Source organism: Pan paniscus, chromosome 4 (assembly GCF_029289425.2).
Source record: "Pan paniscus chromosome 4, NHGRI_mPanPan1-v2.0_pri, whole genome shotgun sequence".
Lineage (NCBI taxonomy): Eukaryota > Metazoa > Chordata > Mammalia > Primates > Hominidae > Pan > Pan paniscus.
This window is the reverse complement of record NC_073253.2, coordinates 142294638-142312962: the sequence shown is the minus strand read 5'-3', so window position 1 is coordinate 142312962 and position 18325 is coordinate 142294638. Positions and strand designations below refer to the sequence as shown.

At 39.7% G+C, this 18325-nt stretch overlaps 1 protein-coding gene across 10 annotated transcripts in view; it reads left to right on the top strand.

Moving 5' to 3' along the window:
* PPP2R2B (protein phosphatase 2 regulatory subunit Bbeta) overlaps positions 1-18325 on the top strand; it is a 483915-nt gene that overhangs the window by 12901 nt on the left and 452689 nt on the right. For 2 of the 10 annotated variants that reach the window (XM_034960729.3, XM_055112756.2), the window contains exon 1: positions 12764-13066. The exons of 5 other annotated variants lie outside the window; for them this stretch is intronic. In XM_034960729.3, coding sequence (XP_034816620.1) covers positions 12993-13066 — 74 coding nt within the window. In that variant the 5' untranslated portion in view covers positions 12764-12992. Of the gene's footprint in view, positions 1-12761; positions 13067-18325 lie in introns of those variants that run through there. 3 more of the 10 variants (XM_055112754.2, XM_034960728.3, XM_003829075.5) reach the window with 3 other exon arrangements.

Genomic DNA, 18325 nt, shown 5'->3' with positions numbered 1-18325 from the left:
TTACAGCTTATTATTCACACATGGTTCAGAATGTATATTCCTTTTCTTTCTTCAGTCAATGATTCATGTAAAGCGCAGCTTCTCATCAGGTGTGCCTGAGAGAGAATATTTTTCTAAAAAGTATCTTACAGCATGCCGAAGATGTCTTTTAAAAATATTGCTATTTAATAGCAGTTTAAACCAAATTCATGAAACTAAAACAGAAAAAAATAAATAACAAACTTTATTTTAAAAACAACTCAGATATTACTGTTTAAAAACTTGCATTTTTTTTTTTACATAAAGTAATACTTTTTGTGTTTCTAACAGAAACTTGAGGGCATTAGAAAGACTTTACCATAGTTAAGAGAATGACCTATGAACAGATGGCCTGGGTTTGAATCCCAATGAAACGACTTTCTGTGTCACTTTGAATAGACTGCATAACTTTATTTTGATTTGATTTAGCTTCACTTTACTCCTCTGTAAAATGGGAAAGTAGTAGTTTCTCCTTCATAGGCTTGTCAGGAGGATGAAATAAAATAATCTACACAAAGCACGGCGCTTGACACAGAGTGAATGCTAAGTAAATGTTAGCTGTGATACTAATGAAAACAGATAACAAGAAAATAAAAATGACTTGTCATTCTACCACCCAGATCATTATTTTTTAATATTTAATATTTGCTAAGTTTAGTAAACTCTCTCTAAATGAGCTTAAAATGGCCATCAGATCCATGTGTTTACTAAAAAGATTATTTACACCTGGGTGCACACAAAGATTATATTTCATCTTTGGGAAGAGCAATAAACACCTGTAGAGGGTTCTAGGCTCCAGTTCTACAGACATGATGTCAGAGCAAGTGGAAGAAAATTACAGACTGCTAGTTGTCTCTACATCATCAACAAACATGAGCAATTAATTAGGACTTCTTACACCTAATCCAAGTATTATTTACCCACATGATGTTAATGAACAAATAGGTAACTGTGCGATTAAACACTTAGATTCATAGCATGTTGGAATTTGAGGGAATTTCCTTTGAAGGAAACTGGGAGATCTTTTCTAGAAGATCTGCCCACTTATAGACAGAGAAGGTGGGGTACAGAAAGGAAAACAGACAGAATGAAGTTATGTGGAAGTTTCCTCTTCCACATTACCACTTAATGTTTCCACCACTCAGGTTCCCCTGTGGCATTAAGGGATTAGAGTCTCTCTCTGATATCCTTTCCGGTGGAAAAACAAAGGGAATATTACTTGGCCTGGAAAAAGAAAGAAAGCCTGTCATTTGTGACAACACAGATGAATCTAGAGGACATGATGTTAAGTGAAGCAAGACAGGCACAGAAAGGCAAATACCAGATGATCTCACATCTGTGGAATCTAAAAAAGTCAAGCTCATAGAACCAGAGAGTAGAGTGATAATTACTAGGGGTTGGGGTAAGAGGAGGTTGGGGATACAAAGGATACAAAATTTCAGATAGACAGGAGGAATAAATTCAAGAGATGTACTGTACAACATGGTAACTGTAGTCAATAACAAGGTATTGTATACTTGAAAATTGCTGAGTAGATTTTTAGTGTTCTTATAAGTAAATAATAAGTATATAAGATAATGTGTATGTTAATTAACTTAGCCATTCGAAAATGTGTACATATTTTTAAACACCATGTTGTACATCGTAAATGTAGACAACTTTTTCTCAATTAAAAATAAAAACCTCCTGACCGTCTAGCAGATGTTAGCATTTTCTACCTCTATTTTATCAATCAGCTGTTTTCTTTAACCTAGGTGGTGATTAAATGCACAAATATTAAAGGAGGAAAGACAGTAGCCCACCAAGGGCCTTGGTGTGGTCTTTTGGCCAACACCCAGGCTAATCACATCAGCAGAGTGGGTCAGGCCATGTATTTGGCTCTTGATGAAGCCTGGCTTCCCTGGTCTTCTCTAAAGCCTTCCTCAGAAACTGCTGACATTTCCCAACTTCTCATGGGCAAGGGAGGCTTGATGATACCAAAAAAAAAAAAAAAAAATCATGATTAGAAATGGCTTTCTAGTAGTCCAAGAAAGGCATTAAGACAGGGGCCATATCTATCTTATTTATCTAATACGGTGCCTGGCACTTACTGAAAAGTTGATAAACTTAAAATTGAAGAAAAATTATGGTCAGCGCTGAGCACATCCAACATTCCAGGTGCTAGGCTCTTGGTGTGTCAAGCACTTTCTAAGGTCTCACTTCTTAGCAGAGGCTGCATGACACCATAGTGAAGAGCACAGGTTCCAGAAAGTCTCACCCAGGTTTGCATTCCAGCAAATCTGCTATATGAGTATGGCATTTAATGTATCTGTGCCTCAGTTTCTTCATCTGTAACATAGGGATAATAATTAAAGCTACATCCAGGGCTCTTGTGAGGCTTAAATTAGCTAATACATGTAAAGAATTTACAATGCAGCATGGAATACAGTCAGCATTCAATAAATGCTTGCTCTGTCATTATTAATGTTAGCACTAACTTACTCACTCCATGGGCCCTCTGAAGGAGATATTCCAATACCTAGATTTTGGCAGAGGAAATTGAGATTTGAAGAGTTTAAATGATTGAATGGTTCCTCCAAAACTATCATTAGTCACCAGAAAACCTATGATTTAAACCCAGAAAATAAATATTCAAGGCAATCAATAATGGTTCTATGTGGTAGTTAAGAGAGCAGGCTTAACAACCTGACTTGGGAGTCAGTCTGTTGGGTTTGATTCCAGCCCGAATCAGGACCCTGTTATTACCAGGTGTGGGTCCTTGATCAGGTTATTCTGAGCCTGGGGGTCCTGAGAATAATACATCCTATCTCGCAGGGATGTTACAAGATTTAAAGGAGATAATGCTTGTTGGCATTTAGCTCACGGACCCGCACCCGGCAGGCACCCCATAAACTCTCATTTTTGTCAATAGTAGCAATGGCTGTAGTAAACTCCAGTTTCTTCCTCCAAAAGCCCTCCCAAACACCCAAGAATCATTCTTGGCTCTGCCTTCCTAACTTCCTTCAACACTCATACTCATGCACTCTATCTCTAAGTCATATGTCATTTTCCCTCTTTTCTCTAAATAGGTCAGTATCTCCAATCCCTCAACCTCGCTCCAACTCCATTGCCACTATCTTAGTTTGGACACCATCTTCTCTTCTCTGGATATTGGAGCAGCCTCTTTGGCTAACTCCCCCTCTCCTTATTGTCTTGACCACCTCCAGTCTATTCTTCACACTGTATCCAGAGTAGCATCTCCAGTGTGTACATATGTCACTTGCCTCCCAAAAAGCTTCATTAGGTTTCATTTTCTTAGGATACCCCCAGTCTCACTCACCATTCTTCTCATGTACTCTCTGCTCCATGTGTCCTCTAATGCCATATCCCCTCACCTCCAGCACTACACACACACTGTCCCCTTTGCCAGAAATATTTTCACTCTCTCTTTTTCTGGCAACCCCCATTCATCATTCAAATCTCAGTTTTGGTTTCATTTTCCCAAGTAAGCCTTTCCTAACCCTGAACTCTGAGCTTCGTGGCCCTTGTAGAAGGTCCTGAATGTTCTCCATCGTACACTTACCAAATGCATTATAATTTTCTTGCTCCTTGTATGTTTTCTCTACTAGTCCATACTCTGCATGAAGACAGGATTATATCTAACACATCTGCTACAACTACTTGCTGATATACAACTACAAGTTGTGTAAGCATTCCTAGTGCCCAGCACCATGCCTGGCGTATGCTAATGCTTAGCAAATACATATTGAATAAATGCATGATTAAATAAATGAAAGAATACTAGCTTTCCAATCAGCAAGAAAAACCAAGAGGACAGGATACTCCAAGAAAATTCATTCTACTGCCCAAACTGGTATTTCTTACTGCTAAGTTCAACTCCTTGTCAGTGTACTTGGTTTATGGAATGCCTTACAGTTTAAATGATTTATCCTGGAATAGAGCTGCTATTTTTCAATGTGCCGGTATCAGTGGATGCCTAAAGAGCTAGGTAAGACCAAATGGCAACAACTTTATATAGTTAAGTTTTCAAAACACATTTACAAATATTGTTTCATATGCTAGATTGTTTTGATTTGTATACTAGACCTGTGGGAGAATGAGGTGAGGAAACTAAAGTATAAAGAATTACACACAGACCTTAGTTCTTCTTTATTCTAATCAAAATATTATTTACCCTCGTTATGCTGCCTAATATGCAATTAATGTGTCCATTATCACAGCCCAGGTCTCTGAGGCCGTATTGCTGTAAAGCAGTGATTCTCAATATAGGGTGTGGGAGGGTAATGTTGCATCCCCGGGGATATTCACTGATGTCAGAAAACATTTTGGATTGTCCTGACTGGGGGATGGGAGGTGTGCTACTGGCCTCTATTGGGTAGAGCACAGTGACACTACTAAACATCCTCAAACAGCCCCATCTCCCCCACACAACCACACAACAATTACCTTGTCCAAAATATCAATAGGGCTGAGGTTGAGAAACCCTGCCATAAAGCAAAGCTCATAGACTGAAACAGCAAAGGGGAAGGTAATTGTGTAAATCTCTCCAGATGTAATCCAGATGTAGAGGAACTGATGAGTACATACCCTGTTTAAAGGCATGAAGTTTGAATTAGAAAATATAATACTCTGCAGGCCAAACAGAACTCTCATGCAGGCTGCTGTGAGCAGTGTGACATGCCCAGGGGAAGGTCCCCGCTGAATGAGCAAATCTGGCCCCTTACTGTAAGAACAGCAGGTACAACATTTTCTCCTCTGCTACCTCCTAAAAGATTTACTATTATGGCCTCTCAGAATCAAGAGGAAAACTGGGTTAAAAGTGTTTTCTTGAAAAGACGTTAAACCCACTTACTCAAATGCCTATTCTGTATCTCTAAGTGTTAGCCTACAGGTCAGAAAACTAAGATCTTGCCACCTGGATTCATGTCCTGCGTTCCTTTCAAATCCTCTAACATTCTCATCTGTCCAAGAAGAAATATGCTGCCTAATCCTGGGGAAGGCTCTAAGGCCAAAATAGATATCAGAGTCACAGCAATCCTTTTAAAATATTGTTTCATATCAGAATATTGGTTCCTTTTCATAATATTCATGATTTAATTAAAATGCAGAGATGTCTGGGAAGGAGGCAGATAGGACAGTTTTTTTCTGCAGAACAGGAAGCACATTCTGGATTTACTTTGGAATGCTTTCTTTTTATGAAGGCTTTGAGGCATTATATACACTGAATAATTGGAACATTTTTTATCCAGCTTGGACAAGAAATATTAAAGTCCACTATTTCCAAATGAGAGCTAATAAGTGCATAGCCCAAATACAGCAACTGAAATCTGCTTTATATATTTAAAATATGTTTTATAATTCCATTAATTTATAATAAATAGGAGAAAGAGTGAATTTGAGCTGTTTTAATAAAACTGTTACTGTTAACCTCTTACCAGAAGGCTCTTCCCACTTATATCTTCACATGTGCAAATTCTTCTTCTCCTTCATAGCCTATCTCAGATGCTACCACCTCCAGGAAGTTTTCTTGGATTCTGTCCCAATGTTCCATTTAGGTGTGAGAGTTTTCTACTATGCATCTCTTTTGGCCCTTCTGTAATATTTATATATTTATTACTTAATTTAGTCTTTCTTTTCTATCTCCCTTCCCTTCCCTTCCTTTCCCTTGTCTTCTCTTCCCTTCCCTTCTCTTCCTTCCTTTTCTCCTTCCTCTCTTCCCCCTTCCCTTCTTCCCCCCTTTCTCCCTCCCTCCCTCCCTCCCTCCCTCCCTCCCTTTTTCATTCTATGCCCATACATGCATCTAATCTCACAGTCCTTGGCACTATGTCCTAGGAATAGCAAACTTTCAACACATATTGGATCTCTGGAGGCATTGATAGGTAGGTGTGTGGATTTTGCTAGATTTCTTCTACATGATTACGGTAGTCATTGGCAAACTCTTTCTTTCAAATAGGTCAGAAGTAAATTTGCCCAGCCCTAATCAAATACCCACAAGTTCCAAATAAGCAGATACAAAATCTTAGTGTCAGTCTTGGTGCCGTGTCCTATACTAGACAGTAGGGGAGATAATGTTCAGACCAGGCAACTCAGAGAGCACGGTGGCATGGGACAGCCTGAGGGAAGGAATAAGCGGAAAGCCTGTACTGGAATGTTACCTCCTCCACTTGCTTGCAGTTGACTTTATTTAATGTCTCTGTGTAAACTTCCTCATCTATAAACAGATAAAATAATGATATGTATTTTAGGTTTTTCAGGAGGATTCAATGAGATATTCTAGGTGTAGCACTTAGCAGAGTAACTGGAACCTAGTCACTCAGATAAATGAAGAACTCAGATGAACATAGATTTGGTGATTGCTCTTATTACTACTGTCATGCATCACTTGATGATGGGGAAACATTCTGAGAAGAGCATTATTAGGCAATTTTGTCATTGTGCAAACATCCTAGAGTGCACTTACACAAACCTAGATGGTACAGCCTATTGCTCCTAGGCTACAAAGCTGTACAGTCCTGAATGTCATGGTCCTGAGTACTGTGGGCAGTTGTAACACAATGATAAGCATTTGTGTATCCAAACATATCTAAACATAGAAAAGGTCCAGGAAAAATACGGTATTATAATCTTACGGGGACACCTTCATATTTGCAGTCCACAGTTGACTGAAATGTCATTATGGCACATGACTGTATTATCATCATCTATTAAAATCAAATCATGTTTCCATGGCTCAGAACAAAAAAACAAACAAACAAACAAACAAAAATCCTGTTGCCTACCTGCTCTGACTTCTCTTTATAAATTAAGAGATTTTATTTGTCTACTCTTTCTAGGTACTATGAGAGTTACTATGTAAAATTTGGTGCAAAACATGCTTGGCTTTATTGTGCTTTTCCTTCTTTCGTTCTTTTTAATGAGAGCCAAAATCTTCTGTTGTGAGGCACTGGGCTTTTTTTCTTCCCCTGCTGCATGGTAGCAGCTGCTCTAAATGGAGCCAACCCCCATCTTCAAAGTCCTCTTCAGTCTTATCTGTAGCTGCCCACCTCTCTCTTGCTTTAGTCACATGCCAAGAGAGCTGGCTGAATCATCAGTCCAGACTGCCAATCAGAAATATGAATCAAGTCACTCCTGACTGCTCTGCTAGGTCTAAGGGATGCAATGAGTGAGAAAGACAACATACCCTGTGTCCCTGTAGAGCTTATATTAAAGCAGTGAAACAAATGTTAAATAAATTATTTTTTAAATCTGTAGGTAGTTAGTTAAATTAGAAGAGGAAATCTCGGTGAGGATAAATTGCAGGCTACAGTGGGGTAAATGAGAGGGCCAAACCCATTCTTTGGCCATTAATTTGTCTTTCATTTTCAGCTCAAATGTCACCTCCTCCAAGAAGCCTTCCCTGACCATCAAGCAAAGCAGTCACTCTCTAATCCATGTCCCACTTTATTTCCTTCATTCTACTTTTCACCACCTAAAATAACCTTGTTGATGTAATGTTTGTTTATTACCTACCTCTTTCTTTGAGAATATAAACTCAAAGAGCTAAACCTTAATATATTATTTACTGCTGTATCCTCAACACCTAGAAGAGTGCCTGGCATTTAATAGCTGCTAAAAAAGATTATATTGTATGAATGAATGGGTAAATGAACTAACCACAAAGAGGATCCTCTTTCTTTCAGGTCAGAATTTAACAAGTTGTGAATTTCACACACTGGCTAGTGGGTGTAGGAAGTGTGATGGAAATTGTCAGAATTTTCTTTATTCAGTTCAACTCAATTCAGCTCAATTCAATCCAGCATGTACTTATCAAACTCCTCTTATGCTTCAGGCAGCAAACTTTGATCTCAGAATTCAGCATTAAAAAAGTCCAATTTTTACCTTCTTGCAACTTAGGGTCTGGCCAGGGTGTCAGATACTAAACAGCAATTATCAAAGAATTCTAAGCACTTTATTGGATTACCTCATTTAATCCTCACAGCAGCTCAGGAGCTGTATATGTTGGGAATGGTTATTATACCCGAAGAAGAGAGGAGTAGGTTTTCATTTTTTGTTTTGTTTTGTTTTTTTGTTGTTTTTTTTTTTTAAGACAGACTCTCACTTACTTTGTCACCAAGGCTGGAGTGCTGTGGTGTGAACGTGGATCATGGCAGCCTCAACCTCCCAGGCTCAAGTGATCCTCCTGCTTCAGCCCCCCAAGTGGCAGGGACTATGGGTGGGTACCACCACACCTGGATAATTTTCTGTATATTTTTTAGAGGTGGGTATTCACCCTATTGCCCAGGCTGGTCTCAAACTCCTGAGTTCAAGTGATCTGCCCACTGCAGCCTCCCAGAATGCTAGGATTAGACGGGTGAGCCATCACACCTGGCTGAGAGTAGGTATTTTATCTGTCATGTTTACTATTGATTCCTTGGCACCATGCACAGTGCCTGGCCTAAGTAAGTATTCAATAAATATGCTCAATAATGAACGAGTATTTTAAAAGAGGAACATCGTATGTGGGAGTCTGTAAGAGGGGGATTTGATCCAGTCTGAGGCATCAAGAAACCTCTCCCTGGAGATATGGCACTTTATTTAAGATTAGAAGAATGAGTAGGAATTTGCTTTGCTTTGACTTAAAAGTAAAAACCTGGGCAGGCTCATCCTGATTAATATTAAATAAGCTAATTTTTTTTTCCTGGGATTTAGTTTCTTTCATAGCAAAATGAAAAACTGTGAGGATGAAACTTCCCCCAAAAGAGGTTGTAAAAACATACAAAGAGAGAATTATCAGGGTAACTTTTCTGTAAGATGTGGGCTTCAGTGAGGTAGGCAACAGGACTGGAACCAGTGAAAACAGGCAGTTAGGAGACTCCAAGTCTATTGGCCCCAAGGCAGGGGCTCTAGCTGGACTTCGCAGGGCAGAAATGGTTGCTTCTGCTCTCCCAGGAGGTCAGTCTAAAGAAAAGCTTACAGCAGCCTAGTTCAGAGCACAGCACTCAAGAAACTCCCAATTAATTGCTTGTTTGCCACTGTCAGAACCTGACATGCGGAAATCATCTGGAGAAATTTCTGGTCACTGGACTCTGCTCTGCCACACTCAAGGGGCCTTCTCACATGGCACCTAAATGGGTCACCTTTATCTTTCCTTTCTCTGAGGCTGCTGGTTTCCCTTTCAGAGACCTCTTTCTGCTCTGGTGCTCTCCCTCCAGAAACCTCTGCCATTGCTTTAGATCCTCCCTTCTACTTATAATGACACCATTCCTCTCCTGGTGACCCTGCTCTTATCTGTGATGACATTAGGTATATCCGAGACTAATGCCACTTACAGAGTTAATGACTGCTAACTCTTCATTTGTTATGCCTCCCAGTAAGATAATTGCCTTTTAACAGGAGGTGTTTTTTTTCATTTTTTATAAATAATGCCTAATGCAAAAGCATGGATCTGTAACATTGACTTTTTGGGGCTTTATAATCCCAAAGAATCTTTTCGTATCCTCTTCCTGCTGTCATAGCCCATATGTAGCTTTATTAAAACAGTTCATTAGTCTTTCTTTTTTCTGGAATATGCACTTCTTTAGAGCAGGGGTGGTATCTCATATCCTATGTTGCCATCACTCAGCCTGATATATCGTCAGGGTGGCAATAAATTGTTGGATACATGATTTAGGACAAGGGTATTTGGAAAACTTTCCGTTACCCAAACTTGTCAAGCCAGAGCATGAAATTAAACATCTTACTCCAGAGGTTCTCAAACTTTAAAGGAAGAATCACTTCTTATCCCCAGGGAATCTGGATCCATTGGCTTGAGGACTGTGAAATCTGCATTCTTCATTAGCTCATCAGGTGATTCCAGTGTGGAAATATGAGATCTCCTGTGGATAAATTATTATATTCCCTCAGCCTGTTTTCTCTTCTATAAAATGGGATTGCTGAGAGAATCAAAGAGACAAGAAGCACACTGAAACAGTTCAAATGGTGCAGTGCAAACTACCTGCAGCAGATTCACTGTCCAAAGAAATTTCAAATTTGTTCTCTCTGCCTCTTGCCCATTCTGCATGTGGGTAGATAGGTGCCTAGGCCTTACACTAAATCAATCATTTTAGATTTCAATTGAAAACATATTTTCAATCGAGGTCAAGAGGTATTGGCTGGTTTGGAGAGGCCTATTTGGGACTTGAGTTCTAGTCCCATTGTTTATTTTGCTTCTAATGGAGAAGACACATTTTGTTTGTTCTGTTTTGTATTTATTGAGTTATTTGAGGATAGCTATGGCCAGCATCCTCAGTGAGTATTTTTTCACTCAGGAAGTAATTACTGAGTGCCTACTATTGACTTAGAAAGTATTCGCTAAGTGCCTACCATTTATTTAAGACTGAAATACACAATTAAAGTTGAAGCATGTCTATCTATAAATTCCATAATGCCTTTGTTTGAATGATCTATTCCAGCTTTATGATAGGCTCAAATCCACTTCATTTGTGCTGTAAAGGACCTTCACGCCCACATAAAAAGTATAAAATATCTTCCAGAAGCTTTACCCGTATATATTGATTTATCCATTCATCGATTCACTTACTCACCTAATATTTACTATCTACTTTGTGCGGGCACTAGGTGAGGCAGTAGGGATATAAAGATGAATTAGACGTTGATCTCCCCCTCAAGAGTTTGTACTTTCATTATTTAGATAAGATAGGTAAGTAAATAAAGTAATATGCTGTAATTAAGGGCTGATACTACTGTTATAGACAATAGTAATTAAAATTAGGAAGCACTTACAGTGTGCTAGACACTGAGCTAAGCCCTTTATATGAACTATCCTATCGTATCCTCAACAGTGTCGTTTAAGACTCTATTATTATCCTTGTTAGGCCTGTAATGAGGCTAAAATATGTTAAGTAAGTTGCCCAAGATCACACAGCAAGTCAATGTCAAAGGCAGGATTAAACCCTGGCTGTCTAACTGCAGCCTCACTCCTCTTAAGCACATCCCCTCTTCAGCTACTCTTAGGTTGGTGTATGGCATAGAAGCTCAGAGAAGGCTAACAGCAGCAACATTGGTAGTTTATCACGTGCCTGCAATGTGCCAGATCTCTATGCTTATTGTCTCACTTCTTTCAAGAATACATGAGGAAAACCTTGTTATTGTTCCCATTTTATAGAAGGAGAAACTGAGGTTTGCAGTGTTAAAATTTGTTCATTTCTACCTGGCCATTAAGTGAATGCACTGGGATACAAACTGTCAGGGTCAGGTTGAACCCAAAGCCCACACTCCTTCCACTCCCTCACTGCTGGCCAGAGGTTAGATATGAAGTATCTCTTAGGGAGACACTCCTGCATATAGTCTTCTGTCACTAGTTTGAAATTACCCACAAAAACAAACCAGACCACTTAGGCACTGTTTAAACAGCACCTTACTTAGGATGGCCCTCCCTTGCCAAGTCCCTGGGTCTAAGGAGGTTATATGATTATTGCAGAACTAAATGGCCCGACACTGCCAGCAGTTTGTCACCATGCCATAGTAGTCCAAGGGCCAGAGAGGTGGCATACTGGTGGGGGAATGGATTGACATGACCATGGTCTGTCCTGGCACTCTAATGACTTTGTTTTTCCCTCCTGGGGAGACCAGCACATTTCTCCAATGCCAAGTTAAATATTTTTGTAAGGAAGAGAGCCCATAAAGGCTTAAAAATTATTCCATCAGATTTTCAAGGCACACTTTTATTTTATTTTTAAAAATCTTTCTCAGGGAAATGTTGGTTTTCTTTTATGGACATTTAAATCATTTCCTTGTGCCTCTGAATGCAGCATGAAGGACATTTGACTCTTTCTCTTCATTATATACAATAGTGTCTTTGACAGAACTTATAAACCCCAAACTGAAGCCCTGTGCTTTCTTGCCTTCCAGTGATAAGGTTTCCAAAGTCATTATTATTTCATGGGCCAAAACCAAACCAATTCCCCATCCCAAATTACTTATATCTTGTGGTTGGTCATGTCCTTAAATAATATCAGTCTATCTGTCTCTGTCTCTGACTCTGTCTCTCTTTTTCTCTCTCTCTCTCATTTGAAATCTCAGTGAGAGTTTTGGTAAAGTTGTGTAATCCTTGTATCAACTTAGTTTTTCCATGTTTTTTAATGCCATCAGGGTTCACAGATTGATGAAGGGTCAGTTCCTTTGGGTTTAGTCTCTATTCTTGCGTTGTGGCTTTCTATTTGGAGAGTGAATAACTCAGAACTAAGTTATTGCTTCACTGTTAAGGCTGGCAGGGGAAGAAAGAGGCAGTAGTGGAGCACAGAATCTATCTGTGTTAGCCCTCTGTCACCGACTACTCAATCCAGCTTTTGGCTTCACCTAAATGATAAATGGTCCTATTGTTTGGGCTTTAGTATTTTAAAAAATAGAACTAAATCTAGATTAAGCAAGGACAGAGACCCATTTCATTGCACTGTACTTTAATATTCCTGAGATCCATGGCATTACGGGTGGCTCCTTTTAACAGCCATCTCTCTCCAGGGCGGAACACTATGCTGTCTTTGTTTCATCTGATCTTTCAGCTAAATAAGAGATGGTCACTTATCCTCACTACTCCCATATCCTGCTGGATTTCTCTTGCGAAAAGAGAAACTCACCACACGGGAAAAGGTAGAGGTTTCAGGCAGAGCATTTCAGCGTGTGTTTACAGGCAGGACTGACTTACTCAGCAAATCCTGCTCAGAGGAGCTTCAGCCAATGAAGAGGCTATATCCCGGCTTGCTTGGGGGCTTCTGAGTTTGAGCTGCATGCAGAAATGTAAGGCAGTGCTTCCTGGCGCTGATGGCAAAATGGGACCCATCTCCAGTTATTCCTCGGGCACCCCAGCTTTGCAAATCTGGGAAAGAACCTACATAAACATATTGGTGATGTAGCCAGCTTAAAAGGCCGAGAGAATCCTTATGGATTCAGGAGACTGTGTTTTTATTTAGATTTTTATTTTTTATTTGGAAGATGAAATGCTTCTCTCGTTACCTGCCTTACATCTTCAGACCTCCGAACACCATCCTTTCTTCCAGCTGCCACACAGAAGGTACAGACCAGAGAGGGAGAGTGTCTGGGTGGGTGGGAAAAGTGGGCTGGTGTCTGACTTCCCACGGGTTCTGCTGATGCTGCTTTCTGTAGCTACTAGGTGACTGTCATTCCTGGCAAAAGCTTGTATCCAACAGACTTAGATCTGCTTCTGAAATCAGTCTGTCTTGTACAAGGAAAGGGAAGCGTTTTCTGAAGAACAGAATAATGTTGCAAAGGTAATCTCAAAGCTGACACAGCTAATTAGAAAATAACTCAGAAATATTTTGCCAATTTTCCTTGTTTCATTTAACATGCAAACAAGTCATTGGAACCAGTGTCAAGAAAACAAAAATCAGTAGGTGCTGCCACATACATCTGTCCGAGCTCTCTGTTTTGTCACTGTCTGTTTGATAACTTGGTGCATGCCCAAGAAAGCAATTAGCAAAATAGAATTAGCTTAGTACATCACTGTGGAGTGTTGATTGTTGGATTGGTTCACTTGGAGTCTGTACTTGGGTTACAGAGCAGTAAGAACACAGCTGACTTTCAGCACTTACATGAAATGTGGTTTCTGGGGGTCCTAAGTTAATGCTTTAAAGAGAGGGTAGGCTGAGCCTTCTACACCCTCCCCATTTCCTGTTTTTTTCTGGGGACCTTCTCTGCTGCCTTCTAACCTAGCATGCTATGCATACGTGTATGTTTGCCTTGTAAACATTCTGGCAATTCCCTTTCAACTAAGCACTGCAGAATTCCACATTTCTATAGTCAGAAGCTGGTTGTATACCTTCTATATGTGATGTGCCTGTGTTTTAGATCTGACATATCCTAGAAAAAGAACAATTTCAAGAAAAGCAACTGGCTGGACATTTTTAAGGCTTAAGGATTGTCCTACTAGTGGTATTTGATTGAAAAGGGTTGAGGATGCTGAGGTGTTGTGACTCCAACTCATGTCTAGCCACACTCTCTTGGAACTGAGCTGGCGACCAGCCTGTTCTGAAAACCCACTCTTGTTTTCATCCTCCAGGTAGAATCCTGAGATTGGGGGCTGTGTGTTTATAATGAAGGAAGCTTGTATTATATCATAAGGTAATTTTTTATCCGTACCTTCAGGGAAGGGAGTAGACATTTGGGATCACCCTTGAATTGAGACTGAGGGTGGTATTTTTCATAGACATTGATATCATAGACTTTTTTTTTACAGTTGGACATTTCCCTTTAAAAATTTATTGGTGGCAAAAGGAAATGGTCCACTGAGAAATCTTTTCTTCCTCGTGGAGAAAAACTTAGTAAGTCCTTATCCATAGTGAGGGGAGGAGAGGAATGAAAGAATGGCATGGACTAAAATCTCCAGGAGAACTTTTCAAATACTAAAGATCTAAAGCCGTAGAGAAACTGCCTCGATGACTTTTGTATTTCTGATTGGTCCTCCTGTCCTCTCCTGCCTGCTTAGACTTTGAAAATTTAAACACTTGGTCTACTCAGTTGCTGTCTTGTGTATTAATTAAACGAAACATTCTATATCATATAGAAAAAAACCCGCTACAACAAGAACTTTTAAAGTTGTTTGTGAAAATTAAATTTCACTGATTTATTTCATTAAAATGGAAACCTCATTTTGCTTATGTCAAAACAATTTCTGCTTCACCCACTATCACCAGATTTCAGGGTGGGAGGGTGGAAAGGCATGTATTTAAATTTGTTGTAAACCTAATAAAGACAATGGGTAAGGAAAATGGCATTTGCCAAACATTAACATCGTGGAGGAGGCTCTGGGACATAGTGGAAAAGACATGAGTTATGTACCAAGGTACCAAGAAAGCAGTGCCAGGTCACTTAATTGCTCTATGCCCAGTTTTATCTATAACAAGGATGTTGAGATGAACTGTTACCACTGAATAAAGTTCTTTGTAATGCTCCGCACATGATAGGTGCCATCTGTTTTTGAGTCCCATGCCCCATGTGTTTTCTTAGATATTGAAGTTTGCTTTATTTTTCACATTACCTTAAGCAATGAGTGGTTTCCTCAAACACATCACTTTGCCACCAGAAACTGGTTACACTTACTTAAAGTTTGTCTGGGGAAAAAAGTGATCAGTATACATCTGAGGTTGTGTGTGTGTGTGTGTGTGTGTGTGTTTATATTGTTGGCAATCATGTCACCCTGTACTCTGTGCTAGAAAAAAAATATGGCTGTGAACTTCACATTTTATTAATTTGAAAAAGTGCAGAATGAATAGTGTGTGAATATCTCTGTGAAAGTCAAATAAATACGAATAGCCCAAACAATCTCCTTAAGAGAAACTCTAGAACTAATTTAAGAGCTTCAACAATTTCTGGGCTTCTTAGGGGATAGAACCATCCTAATTAGAAAACTTGGCTTGTCTTCCCAACTTCTCCTTGTCATTGTTTTTGTTTGTTTGTTTGTTTTATTTTGTTTGCTTTGTTTGTGTGTGCAAGTGTTTTTTTTTTAATGCAGGAAGGCCATAGGTTTTGAATCTTAGCTCTGTTACATGTCAACTGAGAGATATTGAGAACTTATTTAACCTCTCTGAGCCTTAGTTTCCTCATTTAAAAATATAGATAACAATACTCCACAGGATAGTTGCGAAAAAATACATTCAAAATGACATAGCACGGTGATAATAATAATAGTAATAACCAGCGTTCACTTGTATTTAGTGTATCAAAGGCATTATCTAAGCACATTATATATAGTAACACATTTGTATATAGGGTAAATCAACAATATGTGGTTCACAACTATTGGTTCCTTTTTCCTCCCCTGCCTCACTCTGAGCCCTCACGCCTGCTTTTTCATACATTAGAGGAGATTTGGTTCTCCATGTAGCAGTCAGAATAATTTTTAAAAATATGATTATCTTACCACCCCACACTCTAAAACACAAACACTCACATTTAAAACCTCTCTATGGTTTCCATCGCAAGCGGGGCCTGCATATTCTGAGCCCCGCCCGACTCTCCTGCCTGAGGTCAAACATACTCCATCTTGCCTGGTCCCCAGACACACAGGCCTTCTTTGGTTCCTCAACATTCTCCCTTCCACCATAGACTTTTGGGCTGCTTTTCTTTTCCTTCTGCCCCATTGCCTTGTTAATTCCAAACTTCAACTCTCAGCTCAAGCTCAGAAGCCATCCTGATGATCAGCTGATCACAGCTTTTAAAGAACTGGGTTTCTTACTTCAAAGCACTTACCCTAATTTGTCATTATGAGCAAACCAATGTGACTGTTTTGTTAGTCTCTGTCTCCCTGCTGTACTGGAAGCAGGACCCACATGTAACTGTTGTACCTCCAGAACCAGAACAATACCAGGCACGTTATAGGTGCTTAGTAAATTTTTGTTGAATGAAAGATGACAAATACCAAGGCTGTTGTATGGATAAATTTCCAAAACCATATGTGAAAAATATTCTGAAAAGCATTCACTCCTACATGCATGAAAATTGTTTTCATCATTGTGGCTTGGGGAGCTTTCTGTAACCATACTTTAAGGAACTAGTTTTATTATAATGTTCTTTAACTTGAAATAAGAAGATACAAACAGAAGCCAGGGCAACCAAATAGTGCAGATCCATAATCAGGGTTTTGCAAAGAGGATTGGACTGTCTTTCCTTCTCTGTGGACCTCATTAAGGAAGCACATAACTCCTTCCCCTTGGTAGGAGAGGATTCATCTACAAAAGTAGTATCAGAATTGGAGAAACAAAATTCCAATCATAGCTGTAAAGAAGCCATTCAAGCTGGGTGTGGTGGTGGGCCCCTGTAGTCCCAGCTACTTGGGAGGCTGAGGCAGGAGAATTGCTTGAACCCGGGAGGCAGAGGTTGCAGTGAGCCAAGATCACACTACTGCACTCCAGCCTGGGCGATAGAATGAGACTCCATCTCAAAAAAAAAAGGAAGTAAAACAGAAATGAGAGAGTCAGTGAAGTATAAGGAACCTTGCCTGATACTTTCTGGTGGACCTAATTTGGCACCAGGCACTGGAGGGCCTGTTATTGTTATCTAAGAAATCAGTAGGGACACTTTCTTTTCCTAAAGGGACAAGGGTACTGTGACTTGCCACATGCTTCTTCCTTTCCCAAAATTGTCTTTATCTCATTTCCATGCTGCTAATCTCTACCCATGCTTGAAAACTCAGCTTGAGTCAAGTCTTTCTAGGAAGATGTCTTCAACAACTCCAAAAATGAAGTTGTTATTATGAGTCACACAAACCGCAAGGAGACTGGAAAGAAGAAATAAGAAGCAGCTTCAGCACCATGAACCCTGTGGACCACTGGCTGTGTGCTAAGGGCTGTGCCTGGCCCATCTCATTCGCTCCTCACAACAGTCTCTCTTATTAAACGCCATTGTCTCCATGTTATAGATGAGGAAACTGACTCAGACGCAACCTATTCAGAACCACAGCTAGTGAAGTGGTAGAGCCAAGACTCAAGTCCAAACTCTCTGAATCCGAAATTGGTACTCTTAATCTTTATATCACACTGCACATTTCCTTCTGAGTATGAGAACAGCCTTCGGATTACATTGAAACAGTCTATTTACATGTCTGTCTCCTGAGTGGCCAGAAGCTACTTGGGCACAGGAATTCTGCCCTACTCATCTTCAGTCTTGGCATCCCGGTTTAGTGCAGAGCTTGACTCTGAGTAGATGCTCAAGAAATCCTTCTTAAATGAAGGACTCAGTGGGAGGGTGGGGAGAGTGAATAAACAAACTGACCCATATTCTATCAACAATGCTCCTTCAAGAGGAGGACATATCTTAAAGCAAGTATCTTCCAGTGACACCCGGAAGCATGTTTGCTGGAAATCTACACACACACACACACACACAGAGGGAAAAATAACATCATATTTTTCTAATTCTTTGTTATATTATAAATAATAATAATACAAGAATAAGTAAAACATAGGATGCATACTATTTGCTAGGCACAATTTCACCGTGTGTATATCAATGTAGGTATGGATGCGTGTGTGTGTGTGTGTGTTTATCCCTAACAATTCTATAAGGTCAACACTGTTATCCTCATTTTATCCATGAGAAAACCGAGTCACAGACAAGTTAAGTAGTCTAAGTTCACACAGCTGTTAAATGCAAGGGCTAGGATTAGAACCCATGCAGTCTAGTTCCAGGGTACATGCTAAGAATGGGTTCATTACTACTATATTTTGTACCTTTTTCATATTTATGGATTCTTATTTTTCATGTGTTTGAAATTCTCTTCTCAGTCCCTTTCACATATTTAGAACCAACCCACTCT